This window comes from Scyliorhinus canicula, chromosome 2 (assembly GCF_902713615.1).
Source record: "Scyliorhinus canicula chromosome 2, sScyCan1.1, whole genome shotgun sequence".
Classification (NCBI taxonomy): Eukaryota; Metazoa; Chordata; class Chondrichthyes; order Carcharhiniformes; family Scyliorhinidae; genus Scyliorhinus; species Scyliorhinus canicula.
In genome coordinates this window covers 76,166,686-76,192,962 of record NC_052147.1, presented here as the reverse complement: position 1 = coordinate 76,192,962, position 26,277 = coordinate 76,166,686, and the positions used below count along the sequence as shown (strand labels likewise).

The 26,277-nt window shown below is 48.4% G+C and overlaps 1 protein-coding gene across 1 annotated transcript in view; it reads right to left on the bottom strand.

The window, feature by feature from the left end:
* ttc6 (tetratricopeptide repeat domain 6) overlaps positions 1-26,277 on the bottom strand; it is a 564,332-nt gene that overhangs the window by 396,566 nt on the left and 141,489 nt on the right. Inside the window, exon 4 of the mRNA XM_038780915.1 lies at positions 19,608-19,753. Within this exon, the coding sequence (XP_038636843.1) occupies positions 19,608-19,753 (146 nt within the window). The remainder of the gene's footprint in view (positions 1-19,607; positions 19,754-26,277) is intronic.

The window sequence follows — 26,277 nt, the reverse complement described above, 5'->3', positions numbered from 1 at the left end:
CACGAACATGATCAGTTGGGACCGGCTCGGGTAGATCCGTGGCATGAGCATCATATGTGGCTTTCTGTTGGGTCCACGACTGCTGCATTTTCTGTACGACCGTGAGGTGGTCAAGGTCTGGAACATGGATGGCTGGAACTGTGGTCCTCAGAGTGTGATTCATGAGCATCTGCACTGGAGACAACCCAGTGGACAGTGGGGTTGCCCTGCATGCCAGCATCGCCAGGTTGAAGTCGGAGCCTGAGTCTGCAGCTTTGCACAGCAACCGCTTTACAATATGGACCCCTTTCTCGGCCTTCCCATTTGACTGCGCGTAGTGGGGACTGGAGGTTACGTGACGGAAGTTGTAAGACTGTGCAAAATCAGACTATTCCTGGCTGTAAAAGCAAAGACCGTTGTCACTCATTACCGTGAGCGGTATCCCATGCCTGCCGAACGTTTCTTTGCAGGCTCTGATCACTGCCTTTGGCATGAGGTCGGACAGTTTCACCACTTCTGGGTAACTGGAGAGGTAGTCGACCAGGAGGACGTAGTGACGCCCCTTGGCGTGGAAAAGGTCGACACCGACTTTGGACCACGGAGAGGTCACGATTTTGTGTTGCTGCAAAATTTCTTTGGGTTGAGCTGGCTGAAACATCTGACAGGTAAGGCAGTTGAGGACTGTGTTGGCAATGTCCTGGCTGATGCCCGGCCAATAGACTGCCTCCCGAGCTCTGCGTCGGCATTTCACGACCCCAAGGTGACCGTCATGGAGTTGGCCGAGCAGCATAGCTCGCATGCTCTGAGGAATCACGATCCTGTCGAGTTTCAGGAGGATGCCTTCAACCACCGTCAGGTCGTCCTTTACGTTGTAAAACTGGAGACATTGTCCCTTCTGCCAGCCATTGGTAAGGTGTTGCATCACACGCTGCAGCAGAGGATCCTTGGCCGTTTCCTCACGAATTTGGACCACCCGCTCGTCAGAGGCCGGAAGGTTGGTGGCACACAATTGCACTTGCGTTTCTATGTGGCAGATGAAGCCAGTTTGTTCACAGGTGTGGTAATGGACCTCGATAGGGCATCTGCAACGATCAGTTCTTTGCCTGGTGTATAGACAAGTTCAAAGTCGTAGCGGTGTAGCTTGAGAAGAATTCGCTGTAACCGAGGCGTCATGTCATTTAAATCCTTCTGGATAATGTGGACTAGAGGCCTGTGGTCCATTTCTACCGTGAATTTTGGCAGGTCATAATCATAGTCGTGAAACTTGACTATCCCTGTCAGGAGGCCCAGACATTCCTTCTCAATTTCAGCGTACTGTTGCTCAGTGGGCGTCATGGCCCTGGAGGCATATGCCACTGGAGCCCAGGACGAGGAGTCATCCAGCTGAAGGAGCACTGCCCCAATGCCGTCCTGGCTTGCATCAGTTGATATTTTGGTTTCCTTGGTTGGGTCGAAGAACGGCAGAACCAGGGTTGTGGTTCCTCTTCATGCGTGGGCAGCCACTGGAATTCTGTCAACTTCTTGACGAGATGGCGGAGGGTCGTGGTGTGAGATGCCATATTGGGAATGAATTTCCCGAGGAAGTTGACCATCCCGAGAAAGCGGAGGACCGCCTTCTTGTCCTCCGGGGTCTTCATGGTGTTGATCACCGAGACCTTGTCGGCATCTGGCCGCACACCCTGCTGCGAGATGTGATCGCCTAGGAATTTGATATGTGATTGACCAAATGAGCACTTGGCCCTGTTGAGCTGGAGACCATATTCATGGATTCTCTAGAATACCTTCTTGAGGCGAGCAATGTGTTCCTGGGGTGTTGTGGACCAGATAATGACATCGTCAACGTACACTCGCACCCCCTTGATGCCCTCCATCATCTGTTCCATGATGCGGTGAAATACCTCTGAGGCAGAGATGATGCCAAAAGGCATCCAGTTGTACCAGTAGCGACTGAACGGGGTGTTGAACGTGCGCAGCTTGCGACTGGACGCGTCCAGCTGTATTTGCCAAAAACCCTTGGAGGCATCCAGCTTCGTAAAGAATTTGGCATGAGCCATCTCACTGGTCAACTCTTCACGTTTTGGTATCGGGTAATGCTCCCGCATGATTTTGCGGTTTAGATCCTTGGGGTCAATGCAGATTCGAAGCTCCCCTGACGGCTTCTTTATGCAGACCATGGAGCTGACCCAGTCTGTTGGCTCTGTGACCTTCGATATGATGCCCTGGTCTTGGAGATCCTGTAATTGCTTCTTCAGACAATCCATGAGGGGTGCCGGCACCCGGCGTGGTGCATGAATTACAGGGGTGGCGTTCGGCTTGAGCAGGATTTTATATCGGTATGGGAGCGTCCCCATCCCATCTGTTACGCTGTGGTACTGCGTGATGATGTAATCTATGTCAGCTTGGAAGTTTCCATCAGGCGAGACTGTCGCCGGTGACAATGACATGGTGTGGACTCGCTGAACCAGGTTCAGGAGCTCAGAGGCTCGAGCAGGGATGCTCTGTCAGGCCGACGATTTCAAACCGCAGCGTCGGCTTGATCGCCTTATTGGATACCCCTAGTTGACACGAGCCACTGGCAGCTATGGCATTGCCATTATAGTCAAGGAGCTGGCAGGCTGGCAGAAGAATACTTGGTCTGACGCGGATGGAGTCGAGATCGGATTTCGAGATGAGGTTCGCCGATGCGCCGGTGTCCAGTTTGAACCGGATGCGAGCCTTGTTAATTGTGAGGACCGCACACCACTTGTCGTCGGGATCCGCACTGAGGATCGAGAGGTGCTTCGCTGTCGTCGTGGAGGGAATCGCATGCGTTGTTATGATGCCCACCCGGTATGGGGACTTGAGGCACTCAGCATCAAGGTCTGTTGGGTGTCGGGATCGGAATCTGGCATGCCTTGTTGTCTTGAGCGGACATTTCTGCACAGCAGCTGGGATCGCTGGCTGCTGAGTGGTGGAGCAGATCTGCAAAGGGCTGTGTATGGCCAAGCTTGCCACACTGTGGACACCGGCGTCCTTTTGACGGACATTGGCGCTTTAAATGGGCGGAGCCACAATTCGGACACGTCATGATGCCAACGTCAGAGCGTTCCGTGCGCCATCGTGCATGCGCAGTGCAGTTGATCGACGTACGAACCTGTGCAGTCGGGCCGTTGGTCTCGTCGTCCCCTCGGTCGTGGCGCGCATGCGCAGGGACCCAGGAAAAGCGCGCGAAACAGCCACTCTCCTTGATGCTCAGGCCCTGCATTTGTGCAATGGCCTGCACCCCTTCGGCCTCGTGGGAGGCTAGCTTTGCAGTCTCTGCCGCCCTGATGTGGGAGTAAAGATTGTTAGCATGTTCATGGACAACGCACGTCTCGATAGCGATAGCGAGGGTCAACTGCTTGACTTTCAGGAGCTGCTGACAAAGGGAGTCGGTGTGGACCCCGAAAACGATCTGGTCCCAGATCATGGAATCAGCTGTCGAGTTATAGTTACATGACTGCACGAGGATGCGGAGATGGGTCAAGAAGGACTGAAAAGGTTTATCCTTACCCTGAAGCCTCTGCTGGAAAACGTACCGTTCAAAGCTCTCATTCATCTCAATGTTGCAGTGGCTGTCGAACTTCAGCAGGACTGTTTTGAATTTCGTCTTGTCTTCACCTTCAGCGAACGTAAGGGAGTTGTAGATGTGGATGACGTGGTCCCCCACTGTGGAGAGAAATAGCACGATCTTCCTGGCATCCGATGCGGCCTCGAGGTCGGCGGCCTCAATGTATACGAGGAACTTTTGCTTAAAGATCTTCCAATTGGCGCCGATGTGATGTTGTACGAAGTAAATAATGGCATGATGGGAAAACTGGTCAACTACTGGGTACAATGTAAGAAAAGCTGACTTCACATGACCTAAAGCCTGAATAAGATCAGAGAAGGTCAAGCTGATCCGAAATGCCTGGGCTCCGCAAATTCTGATAAGACTAACTCGTCATAACCCAAAGCAGTCTAAATACAACAAGACAGGGCCAGAGCAAGTCTCCTCCGACTCTTAAACATTCCATCCAAGGACAAAATAATGATCTGAGTGACGGGACAGAGTCCTGAAAGGTCAGCAAGGTGACGCCTGTTTTATGATATTGCTTATGTTTCTATTTCCAATCGAATTCCTGACTAAACTGTTGTCACACAATCTTGATAATGATAATGTAGAAATATTGAGCTAATTCTCTGTGAAAGCGTGGACTTGAGTAGGAATCAGCAGAGACACTCTCTGCTCTCCGACCTCAACTTTCAGCCATAAACTGCAGTCTGTTTGAAAATAAAATCTTGTTATGTTTTCTTAACGAGCGTTGTTGAATCTTTCTACCACAGTCCAGAAGCGGGAAAAATATTGACTTTAACATTTGGCGCTGCGAGCAAAAACCAATACCCTGAGTGAATTCTGTGGGGGACTGAAGAAGTGATCGAGCCACGACCCGGAGGGAAGAGACGGACGCCGGCACAAGGTATGATTCACCTTGGTCTCTCTCTCTCTCTCTCGGATCTGTGGTGCGACCCCTCGTCCCTGACGGAGGAAACTAACAGGTGACAGTTCTCGAATCTAAATTTGACTGTGAGTAGAGTGTTTAGGGTCAGGGACCCGATTGTGAATAGCCTCAGGTCAGGGACCTCTTGATCTCGTGTTCAATCCAGATCAGGTTTATACAGGCTGAAGTTTGGGTCAGGGACCCTGTGATTAAGTTTGGGTCAGGGACCCTGTGATTAAGTTTGGGTCAGGAACCCTGTGATTAAGTTTGGGTCAAGGACCCTGTGAATAAGTTTGGGCCAGGGACCCTGTGATTAAGTTTGGGTCAAGGACCCTGTGATTAAGTTTGGGTCAGGGACCCTGTGAATAAGTTTGGGTCAGGGACCCTGTGATTAAGTTTGGGTCAGGGACCCTGTGATTAAGTTTGGGTCAGGGACCCTGTGAATAAGTTTGGATCAGGGACCCTGTGATTAAGTTTGGGTCAGGGACCCTGTGAATAAGTTTGGATCAGGGACCCTGTGAACAAGTTTAGGTCAGGGACCCTGTGATTAAGTTTGGGTCAGGGACCCTGTGATTAAGTTTGGGTCAGGGACCCTGTGATTAAGTTTGGGTCAGGGACCCTGTGATTAAGTTTGGGTCAGGGACCCTGTGATTAAGTTTGGGTCAGGGACCCTGTGATTAAGTTTGGGTCAGGGACCCTGTGATTTGATTTTGGTACCAGGAACTGTTTTCACATTTTTTGCCAGGGGCACAGTATACTGATGTTATGTTCTTTATGTGTTCAGAAACCCCTTCTCAAGAATGTAATTTTTGTAGATTATCAGCTGCTTTAAACAATAAATTAGGTAACGATATCTGGCCACTAGGTGACACATGGAACTTGGAACTTTGACAATTGCATTGATGCAGAAAAAGCAATTTGGGAAAAACGCCGGCTTCAAATGGAAATCTTTAATTTCACAGTGGAAAAAAGTCCACTAAACGCCACGAACAATCACTATTAATGAGTTGGAGAGATAACGGCCGCCGAAAAGGGATTGATGATTGTGTGGATGGTAAAGCAAAACATTGGGAGACTTTAAAATTGGAATGTGAACTTTGGGATAGAAAGCATAAACAACAAAGCGAAAATAAAAAATCTCCAACCAATAGGCAGGAAGGGCTAGCCCATAAGATTAAACGAAAGGAGGATCCTCCCAGTTGCTCTGGCATGCCGATGTTTCCCTTTTCAGGCGACACTGAGGAAGAGGAGGAGTTGACCCCTAGACTTCCCCTATGTCCCGCACTCCCCGCTCCATCAGTGCAACCACCCCAAGTCCAACCTCCCCCTTGTGATGTTATACGGACACGGGAGAACAGCCCTAGCCACCTTGCCTCCTTCTGCCAGGCTCATAACACACATGGAACTGTCATACGTCCGTTCTCCCTACATTATAACCCACCCTTCTCTACAGAGGACATGATAATTTACTAAAAGGTGCTGATCAAAAGATCCACAAGAAGGGAATTATGGAAGGGAAGTTAATGAGTTCACAATTTAGAAGCATGCTGGGAATATTGACTTCTACAATTCGAGTACGCATTTTGTTGTTCTTCAGAAGAATCACTTATTATCATAATAAGGCCAGGACAACATACCAAGCAGTATTTAGTTTACATTATCTCACCTACTTAATTTCACTGAAAAGCAGTGTTAAAATATAGTGACCCATTGCACGGCTTGGTATGAGCACGCATACAATTTATAAATACAATGTCACTTGCTTTAACTGCCAACGGCCAGGCCACTACGCTAGGGATTGCCCATCACCCCGACAAGATAGATTTCAACCCCATCGGCAGACACCCTTCACTACCTCTAACCCCTACTGACTAGCCCGATCGAACTTTCCGGTCCTTTCAGCGGACAAGCTGATCCTTTCCCTAATGGAAGTCAAACCCTACCCGCAGGCACTTTAGAATATTTTCAACGCCCATTTGGCCTCATTGGCACACTGCACCACCATCGTTCAGTCCAATCTACGACTTCTGAACTACCTGCAGATTTATGGGCGGCCTCCAAACACGAAGTTGATCTCACTAATGTCCCTCCCGTTGTTATTAAAGTCAAGCCTGATATGCCCTTGCCCTCGATTTCACAGTACCCTTTGCGCCCCGAGGCTGAAGAAGGAGTCTCGGTCATGATTCAATCGTTCCTTCAACAGGGGAATTTTGATTCCATGCCAATTGCCCTGTAACAACCCGATTCTTCCAGTTCCTAAGATAGGAAGACCAAGCGAATGGCGTTTGGTCCAAGACCTCTGGCGTATTAATCAGATAGTGGAACCCTTACATCCTATTGTCCCAAACCCGGCGACAATCCTTAGTAATGTCCCACCGGGAGCGACTGTTTACACCCTTGTTGATTTACAACATGCTTTTTTTTTGCGATACCCCTCGCCCCTGAATCATAGCATTTGTGTGCCCTTACATGTAAGGGCAACCAATACACTTGGACTAGGCTCCCACAGGGCTCCATTCATTCTCCAACCCTTTTCTCACAGGCATTGCACTCCCAGTTAACGACATTATCACTTCCTGGTGGCTCCACCATCATCCAATATGTTGATGACTTACTCCTTGCCAGCCCTGATTTCATCGCTAACCAGCGTGACAGCGTTTACCTGCTCATCCGTCTCCATTCGTGGGAATATGTGATCTCGCCCGCTAAAGTTCATAAAGGCCAATGGCAGGTCAAATTTTTGGGTGTCCTAATAAGTGCTACGGATCGCTCCCTTGCTCAGGAACGCATTACTCCTATACTGCAGACCCCATTTCCTACAACGCCCAAGCAGGTGTGAGCCTTTTTAGGATTGGTGAACTTTTGCAGACAATAGATTCCGAATGTTACTGTACATACTAAAGATTTAACTCCTTACTCCTCTCAAAATGCTCCTCTTAAGTTTGAACTTCCTGATTCAGCAAAACAATCTTTTGTTACTCTCAAAAACGCCCTGGCTACCGCCCCAGCGCTAGGACGACCTATGTATGACAGACCCTTTCAGTTGTACGTTAATGTTCTTGATGAATGTGCCACTGGTGTTCTGACACAAGAACACGGCGCCCGGCGTCGCCCGGTCGCCTACTATTCTACGAAATTGGATCCTGTAGCTTGCGGTCTACCGCCCTGCACCCAAATTCTTACGGCTGTCCATTTGTTAGCACAGGCAGCCTCTAATCTGACCCTTCACCAGCCAGTACAAGTGCATACCTCGCACTCTATTGTGGCTCTCCTAACGTCTCAGCAAACCCAGCATCTGACTCAAGCGCACTTGAGCCGCTATGAGGTTTCACTATTGCAAAACCCCTACCTCTCTTTTCATTACTGTTCTGCCTTAAATCCTGCTGTGTTCCTCGAACAGCCCCCCGATAACCTTGCAGACCCACCACACGATTGTTTACTTCGGAATCACTTCCTTACAATTCCTTAATTCCTCGCCCGGATTTAACGGACCGGCCTATTGATAATCCAGATCAAATTTTTTATGTTGATGGCAGTTCCTCCATTTCGCTCACTGGCATCCCACAGTTGGGATATGCCGTGGTAACCGACACTGACGTGCAGGAAGCAGCAGCCTTCCAGACCCCTGTCTCTGCACAAAAAGCCAAGCTATTTGCCCTTACCTGAGCATGTATTTTGGCCACAGATAAAAGTACTAATGTTTACACTGATTCTAGGTATGCCTTTGGCGTGACCCACGATTTTGGCCGCCTCTGGCAACAACGAGGCTTCCTCACCTCTGCGGGGGCTCCCATTCAAAACGCAATTTGGGTTAAAAATCTCCTTGATGCTGTTCAGCTACCCCGTCAATTGGCAATTATTAAATGTGCACACAAAGGGGGACACTCCTGTTCAATTAGGGAATGCCCGTGCTGATTCAGCTGCTAAAGCTGCAGCTTCATCAACCTCTTTAATTGTTCCCAATGGGACTAATCGGGCTTTAAATCAGGTACCTGCATTAGGAACGAAGGGCATGCCAGAGATAAATGAGGTTCAAAATTTACAGAGGGACGCCTCTGATTCTGAGCGAGCACTATGGAAGTCAATGAGGTGTTTGCACTCCTTGACACGGGACCTCTGGCTTACTCCAGTTGGTCAAGTTTGTATTCCGGATTCTTTATTGCCAGTACTTGTTGATTATTTGCATTCTTGTACCCATCTTGGCAAGGAGGGAATGGTACAGCTACTCCTAAAAACCTGGTGGCACCCAGATTTGAATACAGCAGCGCAAACGCGGCTGGATCGATGCGTCATTTGCATGAAACATAATAAGGGTAAAGGTATTAAATGCCCTCCAGGAACCACTCCCTTGCCAGATGGCCCTTTTGCTTGTATATCGAATTGCCAAAAGCACAGTGCTATAAATATTGTTTAGTGATAATCGATGTGTTTAGTAAATGGATTGAAGCCTTCCCCACCACTAATTGTACGGCACATACGGTGGTGGAGTTGTTGTTAACGGAAGTCATTCCTCGTTTTGGGGTACCCAAAATGGTGAGCTCAGACAATGGACCACATTTTGTAGCTCGGATCAATACTGAATTGTGCGAAGCACTCGTAATTAAACAGCAACTGCACTGCGCGTATCACCCGCAGGCAGCAGGAATTGTGGAAAGAGCCAACGGGACTTTAAAAGAAAAATTATCTAAATTAACTGAAGAAACTGGGTTAAATTGGCTAAAAGTATTACCCTTGGCACTATTTCACACGCGAGTGACTCCCCATTCGCGGACCGGACTGTCAGCTGCAGAGATAGTCTATGGTCGGCCAATGAGGACTCCCTGGGATGCCCATGAAAAGCCCTTAGAGGGAGTAGACCTCCATGTGATGGGGGAACAAATGCAGAACTATTTGAAGCAATTAACACTTTCTCTGAAGTTTCTCCACTCACAGGTAAAACAGGCACATCTCCCAGTAACGGTAGGGACAGTCGTCCCTCGATATCCAGTGATCAAACCCGGAGAGCACGTGTTGGTGAAAAACTGGGACAGAAAGAAACCAGGACAACGCTGGAGCGGACCCTTCCTCGTACTACTGACGACACCAACTTCGGTCAAGCTTGAAGGACGTTCAAGTTGGATACATGTATCTGATTGCAAGAAGATAGTCTCCAACCCAGACGAGAACACAGGATGAAGATCTTCAATAAAATTTTTGGACTCTCTGGACTATTTAGCCTTAATGGCCACTCGATAGTAGAAAACCTAACTACCCGAGAACCGCATTCTAATACCTATTTATATATGTCATATCTTTATGCCGAAAAATTTAATGTAAGCAAGTGTTGGGTTTGTCCCCACATATCCGTCCATTCGAGGGAAGGAATACCTCTCCAATCCCTCCCCTTTCATACCGCAGAGACAGTTGAATGGATTTTACGACAAAATCAAACAGGGATCAGGGGAGATAGGGGGGATATGGAAATATGAAGATCTGCTGGCTATGAAATGACTAAATTTTCAGCTTCGTATCAACCTACCTATAATCATGCCTTGACTCCACCCTCCCTCACTGTCCACTCGTATAATGTTCAAGGTTCCATATGTTTTAATAGGGAAAGGAAAGTTAATGGGGCAAAGTAGGTGCAACCTTACAGTTGACTGGCAAGGACCAGAACCAGGCATATCCAACAAGGGCACGTTTAACTGTGTTTGGTCCAGGGTATGGAATATAACCTCTAACAGTTCATGGGGACAGACATCCCCAATCCCCTGCATGACATTAGCTGATGATTTTAAGGCCTATAATGGAACCTATTTCATATGCGGCACTAAAGAATATCTGTGGCTGCCAATTGATTGGACTGGATCCTGCTTTTTGGGATATGTTGTACCTCAAATGCGTCACCTACCCACCCTTAAGCACTCCCCCTCTCGAGCAAAAATTACTATTTCTAAAACTGGACAGTTCTTTATGATGGCCTTTCCCTTGTACGGAACGGGCAAGGCATTTGACGAACTGATCCACATGGCCTCAGCTTAGGAACAACTGGCGAATATAACGTCATCAGAAGCCAGGGAAACTGGACAGGCACTGGTCGAGGTCTCAGCTGAGGTAGTGGCTGTCCGGACCGTGGCATTACAAGATTGACTGGTTTTGGATTACCTGTTAGCCTCGCAGGGAGGAACGTGCGCTATCGTAGGTCAGGAGTGCTGTACTTATAATCCAGATGGCTCTGACAATATCACTAACCTGGCCGACCATATTAAGAGACAGGCTGCTCAAATTCAAGAGATTGGCAGTGAATTTCATGACTATAACCCGCCGGGTTGGTTAGGGTGGTTGGGTCATGGATTATTTGACTGGATCTTTAAGGCCTTCATTCTACTACTACTAATGCTACTAGGGATAGGATTGCTTGGTTGCTTGTGTAAATGCATTTTCAATCGAATCATGGATATACCTATTTAACTAGTTGTCATGATATGACAAAAGGAGGGAATGTGATGTTGTACGAAGTAAATGATGGCATGATGGGAAAACTGGTCAACTACTGGGTACAATGTGGGCAGCACGGTAGCATGGTGGTTAGCATAAATGCTTCACAGCTCCAGGGTCCCAGGTTCGGTTCCCGGCTGGGTCACTGTCTGTGCGGAGTCTGCACGTCCTCCCCGTGTGTGCGTGGGTTTCCTCCGGGTGCTCCGGTTTCCTCCCACAGTTCAAAGATGTGCGGGTTAGGTGGATTGGCAATGCTAAATTGCCCGTAGTGTCCTAAAAGTAAGGTTAGGGGGGGGGGGGGGGGGGGGGGGGGGGTTGTTGGTGGATACGTGGGTTTGAGTAGGGTGATCATTGCTCGGCACAAGATCGAGGGCCGAAGGGCCTTTTCTGTGCTGTACTGTTCTATGTTCTAATGTAAGAAAAGCTGACTTTGCATGACCTAAAGCCTGAATAATATCAGAGAAGGTCAAGCTGATCCGAAATGCCTGGGCTCCCCAAATACTGATAAGACTAACTCGTCATAAGAACATAAGAACATAAGAACATAAGAACTAGGAGCAGGAGTAGGCCATCTGGCCCCTCGAGCCTGCTCCGCCATTCAATTAGATCATGGCTGACCTTTTGTGGACTCAGCTCCACTTTCCGGCCCGAACATCATAACCCTTAATCCCTTTATTCTTCAAAAAACTATCTATCTTTACCTTAAAAACATGTAATGAAGGAGCCTCAACTGCTTCATTGGGCAAGGAATTCCATAGATTCACAACCCTTTGGGTGAAGAAGTTCCTCCTAAACTCAGTCCTAAATCTACTTCCCCTTATTTTGAGGCTATGTCCCCTAGTTCTGCTGTCACCCGCCAGTGGAAACAACCTGCCCGCATCTATCCTATCTATTCCCTTCATAATTTTAAATGTTTCTATAAGATCCCCCCTCATCCTTCTAAATTCCAACGAGTACAGTCCCAGTCTACTCAACCTCTCCTCATAATCCAACCCCTTCAGCTCTGGGATTAACCTAGTGAATCTCCTCTGCACACCCTCCAGTGCCAGTACGTCCTTTCTCAAGTAAGGAGACCAAAACTGAACACAATACTCCAGGTGTGGCCTCACTAACACCTTATACAATTGCAGCATAACCTCCCTAGTCTTAAACTCCATCCCTCTAGCAATGAAGGGCAAAATTCCATTTGCCTTCTTAATCACCTGTTCCACCTGTAAACCAACTTTCTGTGACTCACGCACAAGCACACCCGGGTCTCTCTGCACAGCAGCATGCTTTAATATTTTATCGTTTAAATAATAATCCCGTTTTCTGTTATTCCTACCAAAATGGATAACCTCACATTTGTCAACATTGTATTCAATCTGCCAGACCCTAGCCCATTCACTTAACCTATCCAAATCCCTCTGCAGACTTCCAGTATCCTCTGCACTTTTCGCTTTACCACTCATCTTAGTGTCATCTGCAAACTTGGACACATTGCCCTTGGTCCCCAACTCCAAATCATCTATGTAAATTGTGAACAATTGTGGGCCCAACACGGATCCCTGAGGGACACCACTAGCTACGGATTGCCAACCAGAGAAACACCCATTTATCCCAACTCTTTGCTTTCTATTAATTAACCAATTCTCTATCCATGCTACTACTTTACCCTTAATGCCATGCATCTTTATCTTATGCAGCAACCTTTTGTGTGGCACCTTGTCAAAGGCTTTCTGGAAATCCAGATATACCACATCCAGTAGCTTTCTGTTGCCCCCTAAAGATTTCCCAATCCTCTAATCTCCCAGCAATCTTTGCCACTTTATATGCTTTTTCCTTCAATTTGATACTCTCCCTTATTTCCTTAGATATCCACGGTCGATTTTCCCTCTTTCTTCCGTCCTTCCATTTTGTTGGTATAAACCTTTGCTGAGCACTGTGAAAAATCGCTTGGAAGGTTCTCCACTGTTCCTCAACTGTTCCACCATAAAGTCTTAGCTCCCAGTCTACCTTAGCTAGTTCTTCTCTCATCCCCTTGTAATCTCCTTTGTTTAAACACAAAACATTAGTATTTGATTTTACTTTCTCACCCTCCATCTGTATTTTAAATTCCACCATATTGTGATCGCTCCTTCCGAGAGGATCCCTAACTATGAGATCATGAATCAATCCTGTCTCATTACACAGGACAAGATCTAGGACCGCTTGTTCCCTCGTAGGTTCCATTACATACTGTTCTAGGAAACTATCGCGGATACATTCTATAAACTCCTCCTCAAGGTTGCCTTGACCGACCTGGTTAAACCAATCGACATGTAGATTAAAATCCCCCATGATAACTGCTGTACCATTTCTACATGCATCAGTTATTTCTTTGTTTATTGCCTGCCCCACCATATCGTTACTATTTGGTGGCCGATAGACTACTCCTATCAGTGACTTTTTCGCCTTACTATTCCTGATTTCCACCCAAATGGATTCAACCTTATCCTCCATAGCACCGATGTCATCCCTTACTATTGCCCGGATGTCATCCTTAAATAACAGAGCAACACCACCTCCCTTACCATCCACTCTGTCCTTCCGAATAGTTTGATACCCTCGGATATTTAACTCCCAGTCGTGACCATCCTTTAACCATGTTTCAGTAATGGCCACTAAATCATAGTCATTTACGATGATTTGTGCCATCAACTCATTTACTTTATTCTGAATATATAACCCAAAGCAGTCTAAATACAACAAGATAGGCCCAGCGCAAGTCTCCTCCGACTCTTAAACATTCCATCCAAGGATCTGAGTGACGGGACAGAGTCCTGAAAGGTCAGCAAGGTGACGCCTGTTTTATGATATTGCTTATGTTTCCATTTCCAATCGAATTCCTGACTAAACTGTTGTCACACAATCTTGATAATGATAATGTATAAATATTGAGCTGATTCTCAGTGAAAGCGTGGACTTGAGTAGGAATCAGCAGAGACACTCTGCTCTCCAACCTCAACTTTCAGCCATAAACTGCAGTCTGTTTGAAAATAAAATCTTGTTATGTTTTCTTAATGAGCATTGTTGAATCTTTCTACCACAGTCCAGAAGAGGGAAAAATATTGACTTTAACACCGAGGTTGCCGGAGATGCGGAGCTGTATGTTTTCCATTTCACCGGATGGCTGCTTGCTGGTCAATGCTGATTCACTCGAGGTAGGTCCGTCAATATCAGTATCACTCTGGTACGATGAAGTGTCAGGCAGGTTGGTTCGACGTGGGCTGCACTTGATGCAGTGTGGCAAGAGACAGACCTCTAACACTGGAGAAGATCCAACACGATTTTATTCAACGACATAACTAATATACATGCTCAGCTTGGGTCGACACTATACTGAACTGACTGGAGACCTGGTACTAGCCTGACCAGACTTACTAGCTACCGCATGGTGTTTGCACTGTCTAGCTCGTGGACTCTGACTGTCTCAGTAGCTGGGTCCCGAGAGAGCGGGAAACCAAGTGCCCTCTGGCATTATAGTGGTAGTGTCCTGTCTGGTGATTGGCTGCACTGTGCTGTGTGCTTATTGGTCATCCTGTGTGTCAATCACTGCCTGTCTGCACTTCATTATATATAGGAGTGGATAAGATGACATGGCCTATTGACAATTCAACCTGATGCCTCTATTTATGAAGTCCAAGATCCCATTTTCTCGGTCTGCTCTACCATCTTCAATGCCTTTTGCGCAGAAACTGCCTTGCTTTTCAAGTTCCTGCACCACCTTTGAAATTGTACCCGTTAATTTATATCACTTCCCCTTGACCCTACTTTCAAAATTTATCACTTCACATTTCCCTGCATTGAACTTCTTCAGCCTATGTCCTATTGACACCTATCACCATCCTCCAAATATTTCATTATACTTTCAAGTTTTGTGTTTTCTGCTAAAGTTCAAATTGCGTTTATTAACCTAAGTCCAACTAAAATGGTTGCAGCCTCACAGTGGGTGGCTGGCAGGGGTCAGTGCCGGAGGGTCTATTCAATGTGGAAGGTGGTTGCTCCAAACCCGGCCACAACCGCAGCAGTGCCCATTTCTGAAGGATTTTCCCCAACTCTTCTAGTCCTCATATTTACCCTATTTGTAGCCGTGGGGGGTGGGGTGGGGGTGGTGGTAAGGGGAGCCCCGATGTTGACGAGGGGAGGAGGCGAGCCCAATGTTGATGTTGGTGGGGAGGGAGCCCCGATATTGACTTGGCTTGCAGAGGTGAAACCCATGCAGACACGGGGAAAATGTGCACACAGTGACCATGGGCCGAGCCCGAACCCAGATCCTCAGTGCCGTGGGAAGCACTGCTAACCACTACGCCATTGTGTCGCCCTCCTGATGTTGACATTCAGGATGGCAGGGGAGCCCCAAAGTTGACATGGGGGGGGGGGGGGGGGGGTGAGCCCCGATGCTGACGTTGGTGGGATGAGAACTGATGTTGACTTTGGGGGAATGGGAGGGGTGAGTCCTGATGTTGACATTGAGGGGAGGAAGCCCCGATGTTGATGGTGTGGGGTAGGGAGCTTGATGTCGGCATTGTGGAGTGGGGAGAGCCCGCTGTTGGGGAGATGGGGGAGTGAGTCCGATGCTTGTGAGGGGGAAATTTCCCTGTCCAATGGCGGGGATGGGGCCTGTGGGAGTTTGCTTTCTGTCCTAATTGGGGCGCCCTTGAACGCCATCCTGATATCTGGAACTAACCTTGATGGCTCTATCAGACCCTGTCCCGCCAGGCTGACCCGGCCCACTTTTCTTCAGAATGCCTGAAAATCTGGACTAAAAATTTAGCTATGCTGCTGGAGCACTACACATCAGTTTTCAGTCAGAGCCTGACACTAAACAAAAATGGATAAATTCCACCCCTTGACACCCTGATGTGTAGCAGACTGCATTACGCCACTGAGGTCTCAACAAGCTGCCTGAAAGAACCCTGTAAAGAGATTGAGTGTGACAGAGACCTTGACAGCTACAGGTGACCCCAATGCAGCTTACTGCAATCACTCCTGCTAGCATGTCACAAAGGAATGTGACATTCGGGGCCTCACGGTAGCATGGTGGTTAGCATCAATGCTTCACAGCTCCAGGGTCCCAGGTTCGATTCCCGGCTGGGTCACTGTCTGTGTGGAGTCTGCACGTCCTCCCCGTGTGTGCGTGGGTTTCCTCCGGGTGCTCCGGTTTCCTCCCACAGTCCAAAGATGTGCGGGTTAGGTGGATTGGCCATGCTAAAATTGCCCGTAGTGTAAGGTTAATGGGGGGATTGTTGGGTTATGGGTATACAGGTTACGTGGGTTTAAGTAGGGTGATCATTGCTCGGCACAACATCGAGGGCCGAAGGGCCTGTTCTGTGCTGTACTGTTCTAAATGTGACTGTGGCTCTTGAAAGCCTAAGTCTCCATGGTGTCTCAGACATATGCAGATAGCTCAAGGGGCAGCACAAGTCCTCTGCTCCTCCTTTGGTGGTTCATGATGGTTTCCCACTCTTTGGATCTGGCTTAGCTCTGCTACCCTCATGCATCAGCAGTGCATCCTGTACCTCCTGATGTGCCCTGCTTTCTATCATTCTCCTCCTCCTCACTGAAGGTTGTGTCTCCCACAGAGACGACAATCCCTTTTGGAGAGTTCCACCCCCTATGTTTAGCCCAGTTTGAAGGCTTAGGAAATGGTCAAGCTTAAATGGTCCTCTATGCAGGAGGAATAAGGCTGCTAAATAAGCTGTTACAAATGCAAACACACTCCCAGCAGTCACAGAACTCTGAATTGCTAAGCTAAAATTCAGTGCTCAACTGAACCATTTAAAGCTATCCTGACAAGCTGTCTTTTTTTTTGAGCCATGTGGATTTCTTGGGCGGGATTCTCTGAGCCTTCACGCCAAAATCGCGATCAGCATGGGGGCGGAGAATGGGTGTTGATACCGAAAAAGATATTCTGTGCCGAAATAAAAAAAATCAGGGGGCAGGATCCTCCAATAATGGGGCTATGTCCACACGCCGGCGTCAAAACGCAAGCGTTTCACTCTGGGCTTTCCATAAGAAAGTCCAGAGTGATTCTCCAATTTGCAGGGGGCTAGCAGGGCCCCGGAGTGCTTCTCGCAGCTCTGGCTGCGGATAAGGGGCCCTGCACTTCCGGTCGGGACGCCCCGTGCAACATGGTGGACTCAACCCGCAGAGCGGCACCGGGAATGTAGGCCCCATCCCAGAGATAGCGCATGCCCACGGGATCGGTGCCATCCGATCGCTTTCCTGCCCCCCCCCCCCCCCCCCCCGGTGATGGATCCCACAGCCCCCAACCAGCCGTTCCCAACAGGTAAAACGTGGTTAGAACCACGCCGTCGGGAACTCGGCCAGTTGTCCTCGGAGAATCACCGCGGGAGCCTCTGTCAATGGCTCCCTACCCACGCCGGGGACTGGAGAATCGCAGGAATGACATCGCGTCGGATTTCGGCGTCAACACCCATTCTCCGCCCCCACGCTGATCACGATTTTGGAGCGGAGGCTCGGAGAATCCCGCCCAGGAAATCCACATGGCTCAAAACACACTCTGCACGACGTTTTTATTCCTGTCAATTAACTGATCAATGAGTTTAAATGCCCCATTTATTTACATTTGAATAAGGTGGGTGGGATTTTTTGTTCTTTATATTGTATTATCCAGAACTGGTGTTCTGTCATTGGGAACCCGACCCAACATTAGCACGGGTGTGTAACACTCCTGTTTTTTGAACAGCCCTTGTTGTGGAATGAATGCATGTATGCACATACCTGAGATTGGGGACTTAGATACAATACCAAAATACTGTGGCTGTTGGAAATTGGAATTTAATACAAAAAATGCTGGGAATACTCAGTAGGTCTGACAGCATCTGTGGAAAGAGTAATGCAATCAATGCTTCGGATTTATGACCTTTCATTAGAACTACAAACCTTTTTAGGATGCTTTAAGCAAGTAAAAGTAAGTGAAAGTTGCCATAGTTCCAGATAGCCATCGGCTGCTTTCCCCTTTGAGGGGAGAGCTGATTGTTGGTGATTTAACCTGAGGATCACCACACCTTAGCGAGGGGCAAGGTTAAGAAGTCAGGTTTTCAGAACAACCTAATAAGCAATTACAGAATCAGTGAAATGGGGGAAGGTGGGAATATAATTAAAGGAAAAGTCTGTCATCTGGTGGAAGGCAGGAGAGATTAATTGATAAAGTGCTGATGGTGTGAGGCAAAAGGGAGTAAAGAAGCAAAATATTGCAGGAAAATCCAGGAAGATTGGCAAGCCTCCTTTTTTGATGATTGTGGGTACTTAAAGAGCAGTCGATGGATTAAAATTGCCTGTTGTCAATTGCATCAGGAGCAAGGCTGGCATTTATTGGCCATTCCTAGTGCTCTTGAGCTGCTGCATTCCTTGAGGTAACGGTACTCCCACAGTACTATTAGGGAGGCAGTTCCCAGATTTTGACTCAGTAATGAATCTCCCAAAAATGCACCATTTTTTACCCTGATTATCATTATCATCAAGATTTGGAGCAAAAGCAATCCCGAGATAATTATGAAGTTCATCTGCACGTAGCATATGCAAATGTAGCAAATATGCATTTTGAACCTCTGCTGTGAAAGATTTTACTTGTGTGGGCACCAATCAATGCCTGAACTAACAGAAGTAATTTGTGACCAATCTTATGACAGTTCCAGCTGGACAGTATAATTATTTGAATTTATGAAAAATATACATACTTTGCATTCTAATTGTTCTTTCATGAAGTAGATTTGCTAAAATTTGGTAATCAACTTAAGAGGTAACTTAGGCGAGCTATTGTGGACAATTCATCATTCATTCATACCGCTATGTGTGTGGCCTGCTTGGTTATTTTTAACAATGGTTGAAAAAACAGTTTGATACTTCATAAAGATTGCATGACAACCATTTACCATAATTATTCACCTAAGCCGCAATATCACAATTGGCCATGATAGAACATTTCTAACATAAAACTTTATTAAATAACAAACTCTAAATCCCGTTAAGGACACATAATGTACCGAGGGCTCACTCAGATGCCACTCTCAAAGGTCATGAGTATTCTTCCCATCAACCAGTTCTGAACAATTTATTTGAAAGTGCTATCCATTTATGAACTCTAGGTAATTCCATATAAAGGCTGTCTTCCATGTACTGCAAACCTTTCAGATACCTCAGTAGTTACAAAAGCTAATAATTAAATCTTGTTCAAACCCCAATAAAGATTGGAGAGAATGAGTAAGGTGTGTCCATTGCAGCTTGTCGCTTGTTAGAAAAGCTCTATTGACACAGAAGAGTAAAATTAGTTGAGTTTCAAGTAAACCACATAAGTGGCTGGCACCAGACCAATTGGAGCCTAAATAGTACCTGAATGAGTAATTACAGCAATTTAAATCGGTACAGTGAGGCAGCTCGAGTTGAAGTTTGTAAATTATGATGGCAACAGAGTCGTTAGTGATTGTGGTGAATTTCCTCAAGTCTATGCACAGGGAATTGAAACACAAAGCTAAAAGCCTCTCTGACTGTGTCCTAGCATTATAATTACATGATATCTAATACAGTATGACTTGTTTTGCTAAGATTCACAAGCCATTTTATGTGAGAACCTCTCTGAAAGTAACACAGATAATAATTGTATTTTACTTGTTTACTGCAGTCCATGTGGCCAGCGCTGAGGCTTGTTGCAGAGGCTGTTCCTCCTTTTCAAGCAGCATTTGCTGGTCCTCTGAAATTCCCTTTGCCGTTCCAAATGCATTTCCTTTTATATTAATTATATCAGAAAAAGTGACCTAGAAATAGAATAACAGTGAATCATTCTCTCACAAATGAGTCAATTGTCTTTCGTGGAATTAAAAATTCACATCATGCTGTCCATGAATGCATAAGTAGTTCCCATAATGTCAAATTACCTCAGAACTACCTACTTAAAGTCATTAAAAAGATACAAGTTAATTTTAACAATTGCAAATTTTAACCAGGCTGCAATGTACAAGCAACATTTTTTTTTCAAAATTTTCAGAAGAAAAGTTGTCAATTGTTGAGTCCTTAAGTGGTCATTTGTGTTGTCTAATATCTTGTTAAATTTTTAAAAATAACATTTGCTCTTGTTTACGTGTAGCCAAGTTGGAAAACACTGCGAAGTGAAGGTTAGCATCTTGTACAAACCATGAGTTATTTCTGTTATTACTTCTCAAGCTTTCCTCTGTAACTTTAACTTCCCTAACCAAAGGTAAAATATCTGGGCCCAAGTCTTCCGATCTCCGGAGAGTTGGATATCTGTGTTCCCCATAATGCGTGACGGAACTCCACAAAAGTCCCTATGCAATGACTCCATTGGAACTGCAGGGAAGTTTGAACATCCAATTGGCAATTCCCCTGTTTAGCAGGAGCCATCCAAAAAGTCTCGACTTTGAGTTGGAGTTCCGGACTTCAGGCTGTTCTGACTTGCTTACCTGGGAAGTGTGGTGAATATATGCTACTGCAATTCACCACTGTATTGTACTGTATTATGTTGATGTCCCTGTGGGCTCCGTCTGTGGCTCCGCCCCCTCGGTATATAAACCTGCAGCCTGTAGGCGGCTCTCAGTACTGAGCAGTCGCACGCTGGCACAGGTCTAGCTTATTAAAACCACTGTTCTACTAATCGTCTCGTGTGAATTGATGGTCGCATCAATTTAATAAGCTAAGATATCGCAATGGAAGCCGCCCTCAAACCTGATCGACTGGAACTCGACCCACAGGCGGCTGAAGCCAAAGGAATCTTCTCACATTGGCCCTGCTGCTTTGAGGCCTACATCGCCTCCTCCTCGTTGCCCGCTGTCACCGAGGCACACAAGCTGAGTCTCCTCCATGCCTAGGTGAGCCACAGAATCTCTTTACTAATCGAGGACGCGACCACGTACGCAGACGCGGTCGCGATCCTGAAAAGACATTACGTGAGGCCGGTGAATGAAGTGTTCGCGCGGCATCTCCTCACCACACGTCGTCTACGCCCCGGGGAATCGCTGGAAGAATATGTACGCGACCTGACGGTACTCACTCGGAACTGTAACTACAAGGATGTCACAGCCTCGCAGCACATATGTGGCTGGAGTCCGGTCCAACTATGTCAGACAGCGCTCGAAAAGGGCGCCCTCGACCTAGAAGAGACGGTAAAACTATCCACCTCATTAGAGGTAGCTGTCCAGAGCCTAAATGCTTTCCACTCCAGCCATGCGAGTCCCTCATGGGCGCCGGAGGCGCGGCCGTCACCCAACCCGAGGGTGTCCCAGGCCTGTGCCGCACAGCTGCCCGCCCAACCCGGGGGGCCATCTTGCTATTTCTGCGGCCAGAACCAGAACCCCAGGTAGCATTGCCCCGCTCGAAACGCTGCAGTGACTGCAGCAAGAAAGGACATTTTGCCAAAGTCTGCTTGACACGACCCAAAGTTCCAAAATTGCAGGCCCGCCTCACAGGCCCGCAGACCCCGCAGCGTGGCTCCGTGCCTGCCGGTACCGCCTCCTTCTGCCGCGTCATCCACCCCATGCTATCCGTGGGGGCCGCCATCTTTAACTCCACCCGACATGTGTGACTCATAGGGCTGCCATCTTGGCCGCCATCTTCAACCCAGCCCACCATGTGCGACTCACGGGGGCCGCCATCTTGGCCGTCATCTTGGTACCACCTCGCTACCACCGACCACGCTGGCTACCCGCAGCTCGACACTGTCACTCTCGACCAGTCACGGCCCAAGCACCTCAAGAACTCCATGATAACCATCCGGGTCAATGGGCACAAAACGCTTTGTCTGTTTGACTCTGGGAGCACGGAGGGCTTCATCCATCCGGACACGGTAAGGCGCTGTTCACTCTAGATTTCCCCCAAAAATCTCCCTTGCTTCCGGATCAAATTCAGTGCAGATCCCTCGCGATACAAGGCGCCGAGTATGCCAATTTTGAACTCTATGTCCTTCCCCATCTCTGCGCTCCTCTCTTGTTAGGACTGGATTTCCAGTGTAACCTCAGAAGCCTGACCCTGAAGTTCGGCGGACCCCTACCCTTTCTCACCGCATGTAGTCGCGTGACCCTTAAGGTCGCCCTCCCTCGCTCTTCGCAAACCTCACCTCCCTCTGTAAACCCGTCAACACCAGGAGCAGGTGGTACAGTGCCCAAGACAGGACTTTTATCAAGTCGGAGGTCCAGCGGCTCTTGAGGGAGGGGATCATCGAGACCAGTAATAGCCCCTGGAGAGCCCAAGTGGTAGTCGTCAGGGCCGGGGAAAAGAACCGGAAGATTTTAGACTACAGCCAGACCATAAATCGGTACACGCAACTCGATGCATACCCCCTTCCCCGCATAGCGGATATGGTAATCAGATTGCACACTACCGGGTTTTCTCCACGGCAGATCTGAAGTCTGCATACCACCAGCTTCCGATCCACCCGGAGGACCGCCACTACACTGCCTTTGAGGCAGACAGCCACATCTTCCACTTCCTCAGGGTCCCCTTCGGCGTCATCAATGGGGTCTCGGTCTTCCAAAGAACGATGGACCGAATGGTTGACCAATACGGGCTGCGGGCCACGTTCCCGTACTTGGATAATGTCACAATCTGCAGCCATGATCAGCAGGACCACAACGCTAACCTTCAGAAGTTCCTCCAAACCGCCCAAGCCCTTAATCTCACCTACAACAAGGAGAAATGCGTTTTCCGCACAACCCGACTAGCCATCCTCGGCTATGTCATGGAAAACGGAGTCCTAGGGCCCGACCCCGACCGCATGCGCCCCCTCCTGCAAATCCCCCTTCCCCACTGCCCCAAGGCTCAGAAAAGATGCCTGGGGTTCTTTTCATATGCCCAGAGGGTCCCCAACTATATGGACAAAGCCCGTCCACTTATCAAAGCCACCATCTTTCCCTGACGACTGAGGCCCGCCTGGCCTTCAGCCGCATCAAGGCAGACATTATCAAGGCCGCGATGCACACAGTGGACGAGTCCATTCCCTTCCAGGTGGAGAGTCATGCGTCAGACCTCGCCCTGGCCGCTACTCTTAACCAGGCAGGCCCGTGGCCTTCTTTTCCCGTACCCTCAACGCCTCCGAGATTCGACACTTCTCTGTCGAAAAGGAAGCTCAAGCCATTGTGGAAGCTGTGCGGCATTGAAATGAAATGAAAATCGCTTATTGTCACTCGAATCGAACTCTCCACTTTTAATTATGATATCGTGTATCGTCCTGGGAAGCTCAATGAGCCCCCAGATGTCCTGTCCCATGGCACATGCGGCAGTGCGCAAGATGACCGACTTCGGGCCATCCACAATGACCTCTGTCACCCGGGGGTCACCCGGCTTCTCCACTTCATCAAGGCCCGCAACCTGCCCTACTCCACCGAGGAGGTCAGGGCCATGACCAGGGACTGCCAAGCTGAGTGCAAGCCGCACTTCTATCGGCCAGACAAGGCCCACCTGGTGAAGGCCTCCCGCCCCTTTGAGTGCCTCAGCGTCGATTTCAAAGGGCCCCTCCCCTCCACTGACCGCAACGTGTACTTTCTCAACGTCGTTGACGACTACTCCCATTTCACCTTTGCCGTCCCATGTCCCAATATGACCGCGGCCACTGTCATTAAGGCCCTGCACAGCATCTTCACCCTGTTCGGTTTCTCCACTTACGTCCACAGTGACCGGGGCTCCTCTTTTATGAGCGATGAGCTGCGCCAGTACCTGCTCGGTAAGGGCATTGCCTCGAGCAGGAGTACCAGCTCCAACCCCCGGGGAAACGGACAGGTGGAGAGGGAGCATGCGACGGTATGGAAGGCCGTCCTTCTGGCCCTACGATCTAGAAGTCGCCCGGTTTCCCGCTGGCAGGAGGCCCTCCCCGACGCGCTCCACTCCATCTGGTCGCTCCTCTGCACAGCCACGAACGTGACCCCCTCACTACCGTCTATTTGTCTTCCCCAGGAAGTCCATCTCTGGGGTCTCGCTTCCGTCCTGGCTGACAACACCGGGGCCTGTCCTCCTCCGGAAGCATGTGAGGAGCTATAAGTCCGAGCCCCTGGTCGAGAGGGTCCAGCTCCTACATGCCAACCCTCAGTATGCCGACGTGGCGCACCGCGACGGATGACAGGATACAGTCTCCCTCCCGGATTTAGCACCCGCCGGTTCCCCGGCGACCATCACCAACGCGCCCCCCCCCCCCCCCCCCCCCCCCCCCCCCGCAAAACACTGCTTATAACAACCAACCGAATCTCTCACGGTGGGATACCAGCTGCCCCCCCTGGGGATCCTGAACACTGCCCCAGCCCCTACACGGCCTACACCCCCCCTTCCCCCATTGCCGGCACACCTTGATGAAGTTCGAGACGACACGCTCCCGGAGTCAACGAGTCCAACACCCGTGCCAGCAGCGATGAGTCCAACACTCATGCCCGCAGCGAAGCCAGAGCTGAGGCGATCACAGAGAACGATTAAGGCTCCAGACAGACTCGATATGCGAGCCCACTTCATTCCCGCTGGACTTCAAATTTTAACAGGGGGTGAATGTGGTGAACGTATTGCTACTGTAATTCACCACTGTATTGTACTGTCCCCTGTAGGCGGCACTCAGTACAGAGCAGTCGCAGGCAGGCACAGATCTAGCTTATTAAAACCACTGTTCACTTCTACTAATCATCTTGTGTGAATTGATGGTCGCATCATGAAGTTACCCAGGAAATGCTAGGCCAATTAAAACCTAGACTAACACCTGGGGAGCTACAAAACTGACCCCCGGATTACCCATACTCAACCTTCCCACCTTCCCCTTGATCCCCGACACCCAGCCAACCCCTCAGTTCCCCCCTTCCCCATCATGAGCATGACTAGCCCTCATCACCGAACGCCCCATACAATTCCCGCAAAAAAAACAGGGAAATCGGAAACAATGAATATGCTTTTAAACGTGACGCAATTAGATAGATTCTAGCAAGATGAGGGCAGCACTAGTTTGTGCAGTTACTATATTGTGCAACTAATTTTGGTACCTGAATATGACAGACAGGGAGGGTCTCTGAGCAATACCAGACATGTTGCAAACTTTTTAAAAGAGACAACCCACATTTAAGAAAAAATGAATTACCTCAAAACTGGCAACACAAAATAAGTGAACATTTCAAAATTAAGTAGAACTATTATTGCAATTCTCATACAATCATAGAATTCACAGTGCAGAAGGAGGCCATTCAGCCCATCGAGTTTGCAGCGGCCCTTGGAAAGAGCACCCCACTTAAGACCACACCTCCACCCATTCCCCACAGCCCAGCAACCCCACCCAACCGTTTTGGATACTAAGGATAATTTAGCATGGCTAATCCACCTAACCTGCATATCATTGGACTGTGGTAGGAAACCGGAGCACCTGGAGGAAACCCACGCACACATGGGGAAAACATGCAGACTCCACACAGACAGTGACCCAAGCCGGGAATCGAACCTGGGGCCCTGGGGCTGTGAAGCGACAGTGCTAACCACTATGTTCTGGACCAAGAGATTCTGAATTTTCCAGATTACTCTCTCCATTCAAGCTGCAACTATTCCAGTAACCACCTCTCATGCCTGTCGGAAAGCTGCTCAAAAAAAAAGAGAATTGAAAGTCCACAGCCAGAACTAATGGAGGGCATTATATTTTATTCATTCATGGACTCTGACCATCATTGTCTAGGTCGATATTTACTGCCCAACTCTAATCGCCCTTGAAAAGGTGGTGGTGAGTGCATTCTTGTGTAGATACACCCACAATGCAGTTCGGGAAGAAGTTCCAGTATTTTGGCCCAGTGACAGTGAAGGAACGGTGATATATTTCCAAATCAGGGTGGTGAGTGATTCGGTGGGACACCTCCAGGTAATGGATTTCCAGGTGGCTTCTGCCCTTGTCCTTCTAGATGGCAGTGGTCGGGTTTGGAAGATGCTGTCTAAGAAGCCTATGTGAATTCCTGCAGCACGTCTTTCAGAAGGTACACACTGCTGCAACTATGCATCAGTGGTGGAGGGAGTGAACGTTGGTGGAACGGGTACCAATCAAGCGGGCTACTTTGTCCTGGAAGGTGTCAAGCTTCTTCACTGTCATTGGAGCTGCAATCAGCAAGGCAAGTGGAAAGTATTCCATTGCACTCCTGACTTAAGCCTTAGAAATAGTGGACATGCTTTGGGGAGTCAGGAGGTGAGTTACTCACCACAGGATTCCTAGCTTCCAACCTGCTCTTGTCGCCACACCATTTATATGGCTAGTCCAGTTAAGTTTCTGTTCAATTGTAACACCTAGGATGTTGATAGTGGGGGATTCAGTAATGGTAATGTGAAGGAA